We start from the raw sequence: 15,195 nt of genomic DNA, 5'->3' as shown, positions 1-15,195 counted from the left end.
TGCCATTGTTCTTGGGATCGCTTTCTTCGTTCTTAAAGGTATAGGTCACCCAACAATGAAAATTCTCTCATCATCTACTCACCCTCGTGCCATCCCAGATGTGTATGACTTTCTTTCTTCTGCAGAACACAAACAAAGATTTATAGAAGAATATCTCAGCTCTGTAGGTCCATACAATGCAAGTGAATGGTGATCAGAACTTTGTAGCTCCAAAAATCACATAAAGGAAACATAGAAGTTATCCACATGACTCTAGTGGTTAAATGGGTGAGAAACAAAATGTAAGTACTTTTTTTACCCTAAATCTCCACATTCACTTTTAAATCTGAAAGTCACATGTGGTGCCTGTTTAGTTTCACATCTGAAAGTAAAAGTTAAAGTGGAGATTTAGAATTAAAAAAAACTGAAATATTGTTCTGTTTCTCACCCACACCTGTTATATTGCTTCTGAAGATATGGATTAAAGCACTGGAGTCTTATGGATTACTGCTATGTTTCCTTTGTGATTTTTGGAGCTACAAAGGTCTGATCACCACTCAGTTGCATTGTATGTACTTACAGAACTTGGGTGCACTATCCCTTTAAAGGGTCGATACAATGCAAGTGGATGGTGATCAGCACTTTAAAGCTCCAAAAAGCACAGACAATCAGAGTAAAAATAATCCATTCCACTCCAGTAGTTAAATTAGTCTTCTAAAGTGATACGATTGCTTTGGTGAGAAACAGATCAATATTTAAGTCCTTTTCACTATAATTGTTTACTTCCAGTCACTCTCTAATGCACATCCATGAGGTGATCCAGTTCACGCAGCCTTTCGTGTGACGTAAGCGTGCTGGCATGTTCAACTAAAGGCAAAACCAATGAAGCTTGTGAACAGTGTTCTCTTGTAAACAAATAGAGTGCACTTCCGGATGTATCGCGTCAGTTCTCGCGTGAACATGCCAACACGCTTACAGAGAGACAGCATAAGAGGCAGCATGAACTGATTCCCCTCTCACTGGAGAGCGAAACAAAATGAACATATTAATAATTCTGCTCAGCTGAAAATACAGAATTATGTTAGATATATGCTTTCACATGAATATACAGTATACATTTCAAATATTCTAAATTAATATTTTATTTTTCTAAAATAGTGTTGTCACTGATTACATCTAAAATATACTAAATTCATATTTTATTTTTCTAAAACAGAGTTGTCACTGATTGCGTCTAATGTAGGGTCTAAAATTTAATCAGTTGAGACATCACATTTGACATTAGGATTATATTCCCCCATAGCATTATTATGCATTATATTCAAAATGATATATAGGAGATTAATTTAGCACTATAATTTGACCTCTGTAAACCGTAATTTTCTCTCTCAGTGCATATTCACTCTCACGCTTAAGATGGACATTTGATCCCTTGCGCTAAACCACATTATTATAGTGTGCTTTCATTGAAGTTACATATTAAATCATATAGATGTTAATTGAAGAAGCACAAACTGAACATCCATCACTTGTTTATCATGAGGATTCAGATCGCTGAAGCGCTGTGAAGCGCTTCCGAAGCACGTGTCAGCCTGAGAAGCAGATAATATGAGATGATGATCTATGTTTATCATCGATCATTCTCCACATCAGCTGCTAGTGTGCAATAAAGCGATTTCCATTTGCATGCCCGCATGAAGTAGGTGTAGCACATCGTGCATATTGGATAGAACAGGCATGAAAATCTCCACGATACACATTGCCACATTTTTGAACCACGATATATTGTCCCACGATAAACCGTTGCAGACCCTAACATTTACTGTCAAGTCAGCACCGTTACTGACAAAGGGTCAAAATGAGGATGGAAAATGATCATGTTTTACGAATATGTTTTTTGTGCGAAAAATTATTTTAAGTGAACCTCAAGGAACATATTAAAATAATAAAAAGGCATGCCATGACCCCTTTAAAAACAAAGAAAGGGCACCATGTTACAGTGACTATAATAAAATATCATATCAAACAGAAATATGTGTAAACCACTTTTAACCATTGGTTCTTTTCACATTTTGTTATGGCAGTCAAGTTGGCTGTCAGTTTTCATAACAAGTTGTGAACAGTTTTACAAATCGGAAACTCTTAGTTATGGATATTCTGACTTGACATGAATGCACCATGTTTCCTGGTATTCCTTCTGTATTTAGATATCAGACTCTGTCCTCTTACAGTAGTGCAAATTCTTTATTACAAATATCAAAAGATTCTTAAAGTGAAAATGTCACATCTCTCTAACACTCTTCCACCTTTTCTCTTTCCGTTTCCACCCTGGATCCTGCTTTGGGTCCTTCCCTGCTCTGTTGTTGCTTCCCTTGTTATTTGCATGTCACTCTCCTATCTGCTTCCTTCTCTCTCCCTTGTCCCATTCACCATGTTCCTTTCTACACCTCTCTCTTTCTCTATGCAGGACTCCAAACGTTTCCTCCAATGGCAACCCTGGTTATGAGAACCTGCCTTTGAGTGACAGGCAGTCCCCACCCCCCTCTGTGAGTTCCCTTGTCTTTGTGACATTATTGCTGTGGCATTCTCATGATTCATATGGTTGAGATTCTAACAGACTAAATGATTGGGGCCTCGTTTGATGATAAAGATTGATCTTAGCGGTTAATATCGTTTTCTACCAGCGATTTTACGAACGTTCGTTATTTTTTACGTGCGTTTCCCAAAACTGCACTTAAACTGAACGAGCGTGGATGCACTTTAAATGCTACTTAAGAGAGACGCTGTCCATAAACATGATGTGCTGAAATGTGACCGTGCTGCTCGTCATTGCAACTTCATTATATTTGCGTGTAACTTTAAAAACTTTTGTAATTTAGCTCACTCGAAATATTGAAAAATATTTTCTTAAATGTACAGCTTAATTCATCACATAATTGCATTTTTTTTTTTGCAGAATGATATATTTCTTTTACACAATCACTGCTTCATTCATCAGATGTGCATTTTAATATTTCGTTTTCAAAATTGGCTCTGTGGGTCGAGATTAAAGCTTCCAGGATCAGTGAAGACAGCGGAGACCCTGTGTACGGTCCTGCTAATGACAAGCATTAATTTAATGTAACGAGGTTCACCGTGTTATTGCAGAGTGCAAAATAAGGAGACAAGTGGAAGCTGCGCTTTAGGGATATTCACCATCAATGCTACACAACATGTGTGGTACTACACAACACGTGGCGCAGGCAAGAGTGCCCTTAGGTGTCAGAGATGAAGAGGAGACGAGGATGAGGAGCCAGTATACTGTTCAGACGATTTTCATGCACAGCAGCAAGCTATTGACTTTTTTCCTGCTCTCTCTGGTTGTACTTTTTATAGTTCTCTGCAACAATCATGCCACCACTATGTTGTTGCCAAGTAGTCGACAAATAACTTTATTTGTTTACTTATTAATTTATCTGTTCATTTAATATTGACAAACCATTTTCTGCATTTTATTATTATTATTATTATTATTATTATTATTAGCCTTGTCGGTTAAAAATAATAATAAAATAAAATGTATGTATACTGATATTAAATGAGCATAAAGTGTAGCTATAGGTATTTAAATTGTATGAAGTGTAATTTCGCGATTTTCCTGCAGGTGTCTGCAAAAGTCTGTGTCCTTGCGATGCTCTTAGCGCTGTACGATTACTCCATAGCACTCATTAATCTACGAGCATTTTCAAGTACTACTTAAGTTACGATGCTTTTGGGAAACAGGCCGCAAAACTAAGATGAATCATAAGATGGATTCTACGATCTACTTAGGCTTGCGATGCTTCTGGGAAACGAGGCCCAGACCAATTGACCCTTTGCTAAGCCCCGCCTTAACAATTTTACTGACCAATTCTCCCTTAGCAACTCTTGTCGTGGACCATATTATCTATGCAAATCCTGTTTTTGAATTTTTATGTTACTGCACAATTTAACAATTTCTTTAAAGAAAAACGGCAGATTGAAATATTTCATTCCAGCCCATGTAAGAATCGATTCAATTTTACTCCTCTTATGAGCACATTTTACTGCAAATCGTAGTGTTCGTGGAAATCTCCTGAAGCTTGTCTGAGTGAGCTACAGTAACCAAAGGGGTGGAGCTTAGCACAGGGTCAATTGACTTTATATGTAATTGTGAGACAACAACTGCCGTATAGAAAGAGTACTGCACAATTTTTGTGAGGTAGATTATGCATTGATTCATATTTAATATCTAAATTAATATTGACTTTTTTCTTTCCTCCCTTTACGTTCTTCCACTGGTGGATCTGTCCATCATTGTCTCCATGGCTCCTCTCCTGTCCAATTATATGTGGTTTTCTGAAAGTACAGTACTCTCCCAGCATGCTGACTGGCTACGGTGGCAGTCAATCACACTCCAACCCTGCCCATTCAAGAAACCTGTACTAGCACTAATTATTTTTTATGTATAGTATAGAGAAAAATATATATATACTGCAAGGTTTAGTTTTCATATGGATGGATACTTTATGAGATGAGACTAATTAAAAAAGAAATTCGAACTATAGATGTTCAAATCTGTGTGTAACGTCAGTACCACTGAATCTTAGAAACATCTGGGTGTACCAAAAAATGACTGACAGAAAAAACCATCCACTTCATTTAGTTGTATGAGCCTATCACGTCCTCCCCTATAGTGTCATTGTGTACATTACTCAATGGAAACAAAATGGTATTGACGTTACAGTAGTGGTCTATTTTTAAATGTATAACCACTTTATTTTAGAGTTTTTATATTGTTATGTGTAGTCACAGATAACAGAGTGGCAATGGCACAATTTCTTTGTATTATTATGCAGTTTTCTCTTCACCTTTCTTTTTTTTTTAAATATTTGACAGGATCCTTTTTTTATAAGTGGCAATTCTTTATTACCTTGTATACCTTCTGATATGATATTTTATTTATCTAATATAAATATATGAATATATATATTCACTGTATAAATGTTTGATTGTTAATGCATTTTGATGATCAAAAGAAAAACCTGTTAAACATTGTTGAGGGCTAGTGTCCAATTCCAAAACAACTGCATTTTGCCTATTGTAATGCAATTGCCACAATGCAAGCAGCAAAAATCATCAGGACATCTTGCAAACACCATCTGTGTCTGTGTGTGTCAGAGGTCTTCATGAGATGTGCAGTATATACCATACATTTGATATTGCATTGGTCCCTTCTCTTGGCTACCAACCTTTTGTTCATCCTTAAAAAACAAGTTTCTATGGTTTAATGCTCCTTTTGAATGGCATCCTTTTTCACTACAGAGTCTAATATAAATTAAATAAAAATACAGTAACAAAACTGGAATGTCTCAAAACATTTGTTGTGCACTGCAAGCATCCCACTGAACGAACCAATATGGACTTATGACCTATATGCATTAAATTTGATCCTTTCTGTACATTTATAATTAGAAGTTGACCAATATGGGTTCTAAATAGGATTGCAGATATAATTCTGATATAAATAATATAATTTAAATAATTTATATAATTATACAAATAATATGTACACACGAAAACAAAACAAAAAACAGAATTTAAATGAACACTTACTTTACAAAATATTTAGTAAAAATTCACTAAAGTATATTTTAAAACAGAGAAATCTCTGCAGATTTTTTAAATGACATTAGGTGTAACAACAACTTCTGTAAAAAAGGCAATTAAACAGTAAAAAAATCAGCCTGACTGATATTTCAGCTTTCACTTATTATATTACTATTATTTATCTGGACTGCAAGACGTTATACTATTAAACAGCTTGGTGGATTTAATCCTCAAGTGCAAATTGATATTAAGATCCTGCAAAATGTTCTGACAACATAACCAACAACATTAGTTAAAGAGTGCAACAATGCCCACCCACTTTTTCATCTGGGTTACAGAAGTATTTTTCCATTCATTTCTTCCATAGGGATCTCTATGGGAAAATCTGACAAAATAAAAGATTTTACAAGACTGTGTACTTACTATTTCTCATGAGAGCATAAACTTCAATCCCATGAAGTATTGCGAATAACGTAATGAAATCAACAACAATGGAAACATACTGTATAAAACTACTGATTTAAAGTTCTTGATTATAAGTATTTAAACAATATATTTACATTTTATTGCAAAATATTCAGATATTTGGAAATATATAAGCAGTTTAAGAGTGTAGGGATTCGATTGCATCATTCACAGTGCGTCACGTGAAAGGGCGATCGCTGCAGTGATTGTTTTGGCGCACTTTGTTGGCCTTTCTCTGCCGGATCATGGATAATGTAGTTCTTCACAAAGAATTCCACTATTAAACATTATTTTAAAACAATCAAGTTAAAATAACATTGACTGATGGCTTCAACAGAAGCATTTACCATTGATTAACAACCTCAGAGCTCATGGTCTGTCTTTGCAGTTTTATAAGTTATCATTAAAAATCTATTCGCCTATGGAGTAAATTAATTATATTTTTCCTCAGGAACCTGACCGTTGTGCTCTATTAGATGGAAAAACCTTCTCAAATGAGAAAAACTGTGCAGATGACTAGACAGTGACACAAATGAAGACAAAAAAAAGACTGGGAAAACTTTTAGTTTCAAATAGCTCTTCCATTTAAAATACTACCACAAACACTACATATGCAAAAACATTCAAAGGGGAAGCAAAAATTCAAATAAATAACACAAATCAAATGTATTCTTTTTCCCTCCATTTGGCAGTCTTCACAGAGTTGATGTGAATGAGGCAGTTTGAAAAATCAGAGTACATGGGCATAAAAGAGATAAAGACTCATCACTTTTGTATATGCATAGTAGTATGTAAACTGACGTCTAAGAGGCAATGAATGATACATACTTTGAGTAACTAGAGTACCATTTCTGTGCATAGTTGTAACAAAGACACACATTTTTGATCTACTTCAGCAGTGGAGTGCATAGATAAAGTGAGAGATCATAGTTCCTGAGAGGAGAGAGAGAGCTAAAAAGACAGGAAAAGTAGAGAGAGAATGATGCAGCTGGCACAGCTATAGTAGTGTCTTCCAACAACCACACAGTCAGTGTGAGTTCAAATAATCAGCAGCTTCACATTAGACAAGATGTCCCTTTAATTAAACACTAGATCATTCTCTCAGACTTTCCTGTGTGTGAGTGTCTGTGTATAAATGGGAGCACACTATCTGCAATCTTCCTGTAGTGCTGCTCTCCACAGCTCATATATTATGCCTTTCTGTGCTCCAATGTTTCCCTTTCACAATTACTTGGCTCTACAGTGAGAGAGAGAGAGAGAGAGAGAGAGAGAGAGAGAGAGAGAGAGGAGGAGAGAATAGCCGGTTCCAAGAAATCATTTCCTTGGGTCATCTGGCTTCAGCCATGTCCCATCATCTTCTACTTTCTTTTGGACGACAAGGAGCATCTCCGCAACATCTTGAGAAAGCTGTTCAATGAGAAATGACCTAGAAGAAGAAGAATGAAGAATCGACAACAAACTGTCATTGGTAATCAGAGCAATATTACCCAGGCACAATTATAGGATGCAGAACAAAGGTAATTTAGTAAGAACAAGAGCAGGACTTTAATGGCAGGTGGCTGGTAATCTCAGAAAACCTAAACATACAGTCAAGCCAGATCACATGATACACCTGGTATAACCATCAGATTGGGAGGGTCTCTGATTATGTCACTGCATACAGCACTTAATATGTCACTGTGTTACTGCTGATAAAGCACAAAAAAGTAAAAAAAAGCACTCAAAAGTCAACACGCTTTTGCTCCAAAATATACCTAAACTTTAATCTCACTGAAAACATTTAGTTTCGAGTGGAATGCTCAATGTTAATTCGTCATGTTCATTCAAGTGTATAAACTGAACTTTGGATGTGTTTCACATGATCTGTGTCACTACATGTTGAATTGAGGCATACTAAAGATATTCCATTCATGTATGTATGTATGCATGCATGTATATACTGTATATATTTTGATCTAACCTCCGAATATGGTTTGGGTGAGTGAAACTGAAACTGAAAACGAACGGTGAAAGTCCCTTTCAATTGTACTGAAGTGAAAGCATTATTTTTAAACGCTGGTAACTGGTTAATAACCAGTTAATTTTGTTCCGATTTTTCATGAAAAATTCACAGTTCATTTTAAAAATAACATCACTTCCTATTGCCCCCCAAAATTAGACTTCTCTCTTTTTAGTCAAATATGATAAGCATGTGCTTTGATCCTGAAGGAAACTGCTGCAACACACAATTTTTGTCTTATTGCACATTGTGGATGTAGCCTTCTGTGATATGCTGAAGACCTCTTAGACAACTACATACAATTACTACATATACATAAGCGGTTGATCCAGATACATGGGAAAATATTAGCAGTAAAAAGTACATTTCCAAGTCTTCACTGAATTATTGTTAGATATGATGCATTAATAATACAGATTTGATGCTGCCGGGTTCTGAGCGAGAAGCAGACCTGTAATTAAAATGATAAAATTATGGTATATCACACAGTACTGTCATTTTATTTTGTTCTAACTGGTTACTATTTGGAAAGAGGTACGCCGGAATGGGAACGAAAAAGTACAGTCTCTGCTCAGAACGACAAAATTGTTTTTGGTCCCCTCTTTTTGGACCTGCATATAATGCTGTGATCAGATCACCTGAGACAGATGTTAATGCCAGATGTAAACAGGAACTTACAGACCCTGATAAATATGAACTGAACTTGCCTCACTGTTAAAAATCTTCATCGGTTCTCAAACCTGTCCTAGAGGCCCCCCAACACTACACATTTTGCATGTCTCCTTAATCAAACACACCTGATTCAACTCAACAACTCGTTAGTGGAGACTCCGAGACTTAAACTGAGTGTGTCAACAAAGGGTGTCATACAAAATGCACAGTGTTGGGGGTCTACAGGACCGGATTGAAAACCACTGATCTAGGGTATCTCACCTGAGTTCTGTTTCTCCTCCAATACAGGCAGGCCCCTTTAATTTGGAGTCTAGGTTATAGTACTGTCCATTGACCTCTCGTACCGCCAGCCAGTGTCTGCGTCTCAGTGGGAGAGACACAATTCCCAGTGACACCCTTGATGGGACATTCAAAATGAAGCCTTGAATCTTGTCCAGGCACAAATTTTGTACTGACCTACAGGACAGAAAATGAAAAAAGGTTAACCATCCTTTTATAATTATCGTGAAACACATGTAGATACATGACTTCTAAAGTGACACATATATATATGTCATTAGCCAAGTTTCCATCCATTTTTGCGTTGTTCTGTTATCGATAAAGTGAAGATGTGTAAAAAAAAAAAATCAGAAATGTACTGTCTTCTGCTCGTTCCCATCCAATTGGCCATTTACTGGTAAATTAGTGTGCGTGATGATGTCATCCTTAAAAAAACACACTGTTGCGTAAGTTTTTGGTTTATCGCAAAATAAATCTGCCCTTGAGCCTTTTCCATACAGAATTTGGTGTATATCGCAAATTGTGTACCTTTCGCATACCAGATTTCCGCAAATTTTGTCCCCAAATTTTTGTAAAATGGAGAGAATATTGAGAAAATTCATTGAAATTGGCCAGCTTACTGTCATTTTAATTTAAAAAATAATTGCAATAGTAGGAAATATCAGAAGAGGACATCGAAATGGAGCAGTTGCTCGTCTGATAGGACTGCAAGTGACTGCCCTTATGCAATGAAACCCATGGGTCTGGAAGAGACCACGCAGTAGGGCGTTCTGGGAGGTTGTGGTGGAGAGACACTACAGAAAGTCTCTGGCTGCAACATTTTAGAATGTCTTGGCCGATGTTTGAGATGCTGTACCAATTCATTGGTCCTGATGTTGCGCCCATTGCAGGTTGCAACCAGTTCCGTCCCAAAAGCGGATCACCATTGCCCTGTTCAAGCTGGTAGCCTGCGCTGAGTACAGAGTAGTGGAGGATACTATCGGTATGTAAAATGACTTTCCATCGATGTGTATATGCTATGTAAAATGAATGTCCATCAATGTGTACAGTATGTGCTGTGTGCTTAGCTTTTAAAGAAAAACTGATAGGTCTTTATAACAGGCTGCCAAATGTAGTGGAGGCCAATGAAATTGCCCAACGTAATTCCTTGGCGCACCTTGTGCCACAGATTTACGGTGTGCTGGATGGTTACCACGATTACATAAATAGCAAAGGGTGGTCATCCATCCAGGCACGTCTTGTCGATGAAAGGTACACGATACGTGATATTTGTGTTTCCACTCTTGGAAGTGCCCATGACGTAGCTGTGTTTGCAGCGTAAAATCTGTACAGGTAAGTCTAACATAAATTCTGTAAATTCTGTCATGTGACAGTAAATGTTTTACATTTATGCCATTTTTCTCCACAAAAAGTGTTTCCAAACAAATTTTTTGTGACAACTGAAGTATCGACATAGAATTTATGCGCCAACGTTTAACGGAAAAAGATTATGTCGACACTTGTGGAATTTTATCGCTTACTTCCATCAGCTATATCGGTAAACATTTTGATGTGCTAAGCCTTTTTATACAAAATAATCCTTGGATGGTAACATAGTTATTCACAGTTTGATAGAGAGAATTGTCAGTTACCGTCACACTAACCTGCGTTTGTCCCACCAAACTGCAGCAAGTCCCCGACTCTGCAAAGCTGCCATAATCACATTCACATCATAGTTTCCAGTGCCTAACACTGAGCGGTGTGGATTCATCACACATTGTGGGGCAAGCCTGCAAGAAACAAAACACACAAAATCACATCCATCACATTACACCCAAGTTGAACTTTAGATGCTCTATCATGCTCATAAGTTATTGCTTTGTTTGGAATAACTACTGTATATTGGCAATCCAAATTCTGACAACCCAAAATCATGTGTAAGATGCATTATTATGATTACTGTATAAGACAAGACTGAAGAGAGATACTGAAGTATGCAGGGGTGGTTCTGGGGGGCCCCCCGTGTCAATAGGTCTGGCCCCCCTAAATTGGAGTGGTAGAATGGTAAGAGTGGTATTCTTATTTTCCATCCCACTAGAGTTCAGTGACCAAACATCACAATAAATAGACCAAACAAATTATATTTAAACAAACCATCAATGCATTATGACTGCATAATAATATTTAACGGGGTAAAGTTTAATTTAAGTTCAATATTGATTAAATATTCGCTTATGGTTCATAAGACATCATTTGAAAATTCCACACACTGTGCTAAAACGTCACTGGTGTCCAAGTGTTCAATGCAACTGCTTTGCATGTTTTGTCTTAAACACTTATAAAAAAAAAATTTAAAAAAAAATTTACACATTCTAAAGATTGTAAGTTGTATGCACAACTTACACTTTAATTGAATTAATTAATTAATACTTGGACACCTCTGACGTTTTTGTACTGTGGGTGGAATTTTCAGACGGTCCCTTATAAGCACTGAAAGCCCATTGGAGCATTTTTAGGCATAATTCTCCTGCTACAACAAGGGTTGACCATTTGATTTCAATGTTTTATGCCTGTATGATATAGTCATATATTCTTTAACCTAACTGTGCTAATGATCTCGTTGTAAAATTGTCGGCTCAAGAGAGCGCGGGTAGGAGAAACCAAATGTCAAACGAATAACGTGCCAAAAACTTCTAGATAAGGTAGAAGTTCAGTGTTAGTTTAGCATCTTTGGACCTGCCAGCTCCAGTTTCAGTTCTACTTAAAGTGGATTATATGTGCTGGTGTAAATGTAAGTGTAAGTTAAGTTACTTTTATAGCGAAATTTCCCACGTTATTATCAGGAAACACTGGATCTGATTTTCTGCCTTATTGAATGCACCTGAGCCCAATTCGTTAGGGATGGCTCTTATTTGGCAAGCATGCATTATAAAATAGTTTTTGTATATGTATCTGTCGGGTTTTCATTTCTGGAACAACATGCAGTACAAACTTATGTTATTTATAATGAATTATTTTTTCCACTGTCTTTAATTTAGTGTTTTGCACTGAACAATGCAGAAACAATATAAATGTAGTGCAACAAGTTTGGCAAAACAAACAATGAAGCGACTGATGAAACAGCATGCAGGAACAAATTTAAAGAAACAGGTATGAAGAAACAGCAGCTAGCATTATACAGGGCCACACTGCACCTGCAATGGCAAATTTATTATGAATACATGTAAAAACAAATTGGAACCCTTAGAAACTACCCCACTAAAGCCCAAATAAATGCCTTAACTTCAGTGAGAAAGGCTCTTATACACTAAGCTCACCACATCAATGCACTTCAACCTAATAATATACACAGATTAATATTGGAACTGTTGGGTACAGGTGCAAAAAGCAAACGTGCAACTAACTTGGAGAGAGAACAAAGCTGCAGAGTTGATCCTGCTGCAAGAGAAGCACTAAATAGTTTACAGGGAAGATAACAAACACAACATCCTCTTTATAAACACCATTTATCAATCAAATATCTAACGCGTGGCGCACCAGTCTCAAGGGAGAGGCACACGTGTGCTCAGTAATGGAGAACTGAGCTTAATATTAGCAACCGCATTCTCTAATAAGAGGCGCACACCAAGCGCGCTCAATAAGGATTGCTCATAGACACTGATAGACATAATAATGATATATATATTTTTAAAAAAACACATTAAAGCCAACTTATTGGTCACTTATGATGCATGCAACCTTTTTTAATTAATAGTAATTGATAGTAATTGAAGATAGATACATGCATTTAAAAATTCACTTGTTACACTGGACCATTTAAAATGAACTAGTGAATTTAAAAATGTGCTTAAAAATTCTTAAAGGAAATGGTGACCATTTAGAAGACCTGTACATGCTGATTATAGCCTACTGATTAAATTCTAACCTACAATCTTGATGTAGCCTATCATTCATTTTACCCAAGAATTTTACTACATTAGTCATTCTAAAGAACAGCATGGCATTTGTCATGAGCCTGTTTGTTTATATATTTTAAAATTAAAATTTTAAAATTTTCACTCAAATTTGGTGAATCTTTACTTGTCCACAAATATTAAAACAGCAAATTATGTTTTATATGTGTACAGGGGACATTTAAGTTGCCCCCCTACAAGCACACCAGGCTCCACCCTGACCCCTCCAGTCAAAATGGTCTAGAACCGCCCCTGAAGGTATGTGACCTAGATGTACACTGCCTGGCCAAAAAAAAAAAAGTTGCATACTCTAATATTTCGTTGGATCACCTTTAGCTTTGATTAGGGCACGCTTTCGTCATGGCATTGTTTTGACAACCTTATGCAACATCACAACATTTATTTCCGTCCAGATTTGCATTAATTTTTGGCCGAGATCTTGTACTGATGACGGGAGAGTCTAACTACTCCATAAAGTCTTCTCCAGCACATCCCAAAGATTTTCAATGGGGTGAAGGTCAGGACTCTGTGGTGGCCAATTCATGTGTGAAAATGATTCCTCATGCTCCCTAAACTGCTCTTTCACAGTTTGAGCCCGATGAATCTTGGCATTGTCATCCTGGAATATTCCTGTGCCGTCAGGGAAGAAAAAAATCCATTGGTGGGATAACCTGGTCATTCAGTACATTCTGGTAGTCAGCTGACTTCATTTTATTGCCGCATAACGTCGCTGCGCTTAGACCTGACCAATTGAAGCAACCCCAGATCATAACACTGCCTCCAGAGGCTTGGAATAGGGTAAATCTGGACTCATCAGACCACTTTAACTTTTTCCATTGCTCCACAGTCCAGTCTTTATGCTCCCTATCAAATTGAAGTTGTTTTTTTCTGATTAGCCTCACTAACAAGTGGCATTCTTGTGGCCACACAGCTGTGTAGTCCCAATCCTGTAAATTCTCATTGCATTGTGTGTGTGGAAATGCTCTTTCACTATTAAACATAGCCGTGAGTTCTGCTGTCGATTTTTTTCCAATGTGACTTCAAGCGTTTTAGTGATCTACGATTACGATCATTCTGGATTTTTTTCAGACCACATTTCTTCTGTGAAGCTCACGGTTCACCACTATCCTTCCATGTCTTATTAATGCGTTGGACAGTTCTTAACCCAATGCCAGTGATTTCAGCAATCTCCTTAGTTGTTTTCTTTGCTTGATGCAGGCCAATAATTTGAACCCTTCTGAAACACAGTAACATCTTTTCCACGACCACAGGATACATCTTCCGACATGGTTGTTTAAGAAATGAGAAGCTACACACGGCATCAGTTAGGGTTAAAAGAATTGTTGCCAGCTGAAACATATTAATCACTGCAATAATGATCCAATCATAGACTCTTAATTATCTGCTTATTTAAATCCAGGCAGTGTACAAGGAAGAGTGCAGTGCTGAGCACAGTGACATATGGCACACACTGCTCACCGCTTGCAGATGTCATCTGCTGTCTCCTTGGTGAAAACTCTCTCCTGAAGCACGTTGTTCAAGGCGTGAATGGCACAAAGCTCCAATCTCTGTTTCTCATGAAACACCTCGCCGTCGCTCATCCTCGCCCTGCATTAATCACAAGTACATTTATGAAGCACACAGTCCATCGAATAAGGTTTAACTACGTCCAAATTCTTCTTTCTTAACGCATTAGTTACTCATACGTTTACATTGCCGTCCAAGTGAGCTGACAGCACATAAACACATGACTGAATACAGCATACCTTATGGGAGACAGTATCTGCAGTGCAATGACTCTTTCAGTTTCCAGTTAACCACAGTAGGGAAATAAAGGTCAAGCTAATGTTTATTGTTCCATTTATTGTTCGCACATATGTAATAACCTGTTAATTACTAAACCAATGCTCTCTGAAATGAGGATGCTATCAGTATCTTGTGTGTGTGAGGATCGGACGGAAGTTGTCTTGTTGTTGTTGCGTTGCGGTAACGCCCCGTGAAGTCATCCAGAGTCATGTGACCTCTCGAGCGCGTTCATTGTTTAGCGTTTTGATCTCTGTCCACTAACAGAGGATGCTGTATGATGACGGCGTAAACCACGTGGATACCAGTTTACCCTAAAAAAACAAGGGTTATGGTTTATAGGTCAGAAATCGCATTTAGGAAATGATTGAAAGAGTATTACTTATAATTATTATTCGGCACATACTCTGAGTAATCTTTGTTTATTATTAATAAAGAAATCTAAAGCCTGCCTTTGAA

General features: G+C 37.2%; 2 protein-coding genes across 6 annotated transcripts in view; one reads left to right on the top strand and one right to left on the bottom strand.

The window, feature by feature from the left end:
- Positions 1 to 5,338, top strand: part of LOC127452889 (protein tweety homolog 1-like) — a 44,175-nt gene extending 38,837 nt beyond the window's left edge. For 2 of the 5 annotated variants that reach the window (XM_051718729.1, XM_051718732.1), the window contains exons 14-15: positions 2,447 to 2,525; positions 4,343 to 5,338. In XM_051718729.1, the coding sequence (XP_051574689.1) occupies positions 2,447 to 2,525; positions 4,343 to 4,366 (103 nt within the window). In that variant the 3' untranslated portion in view covers positions 4,367 to 5,338. Of the gene's footprint in view, positions 1 to 2,446; positions 2,526 to 4,342 lie in introns of those variants that run through there. The other 3 variants (XM_051718728.1, XM_051718731.1, XR_007899323.1) reach the window with 2 other exon arrangements.
- Positions 5,339 to 6,599: 1,261 nt separating this feature from the next.
- LOC127453425 (josephin-2-like) lies at positions 6,600 to 14,913 on the bottom strand. The gene is made up of 5 exons (XM_051719741.1): positions 14,700 to 14,913; positions 14,413 to 14,541; positions 10,645 to 10,770; positions 8,984 to 9,178; positions 6,600 to 7,477 (listed from the first exon to the last, which is right to left on the bottom strand). The coding sequence occupies exons 2-5, from the start codon at positions 14,532 to 14,534 to the stop codon at positions 7,366 to 7,368; spliced, it is 555 nt and encodes a 184-aa protein (XP_051575701.1). The 5' UTR covers positions 14,535 to 14,541; positions 14,700 to 14,913; the 3' UTR covers positions 6,600 to 7,365.
- Between the last annotated feature and the right edge of the window lie 282 nt (positions 14,914 to 15,195).

This window comes from Myxocyprinus asiaticus, chromosome 15 (assembly GCF_019703515.2).
Source record: "Myxocyprinus asiaticus isolate MX2 ecotype Aquarium Trade chromosome 15, UBuf_Myxa_2, whole genome shotgun sequence".
NCBI classification, from domain to species: Eukaryota; Metazoa; Chordata; class Actinopteri; order Cypriniformes; family Catostomidae; genus Myxocyprinus; species Myxocyprinus asiaticus.
Note: the sequence above shows the minus strand (reverse complement) of the source record. Positions and strands in the feature narration are given on the sequence as shown.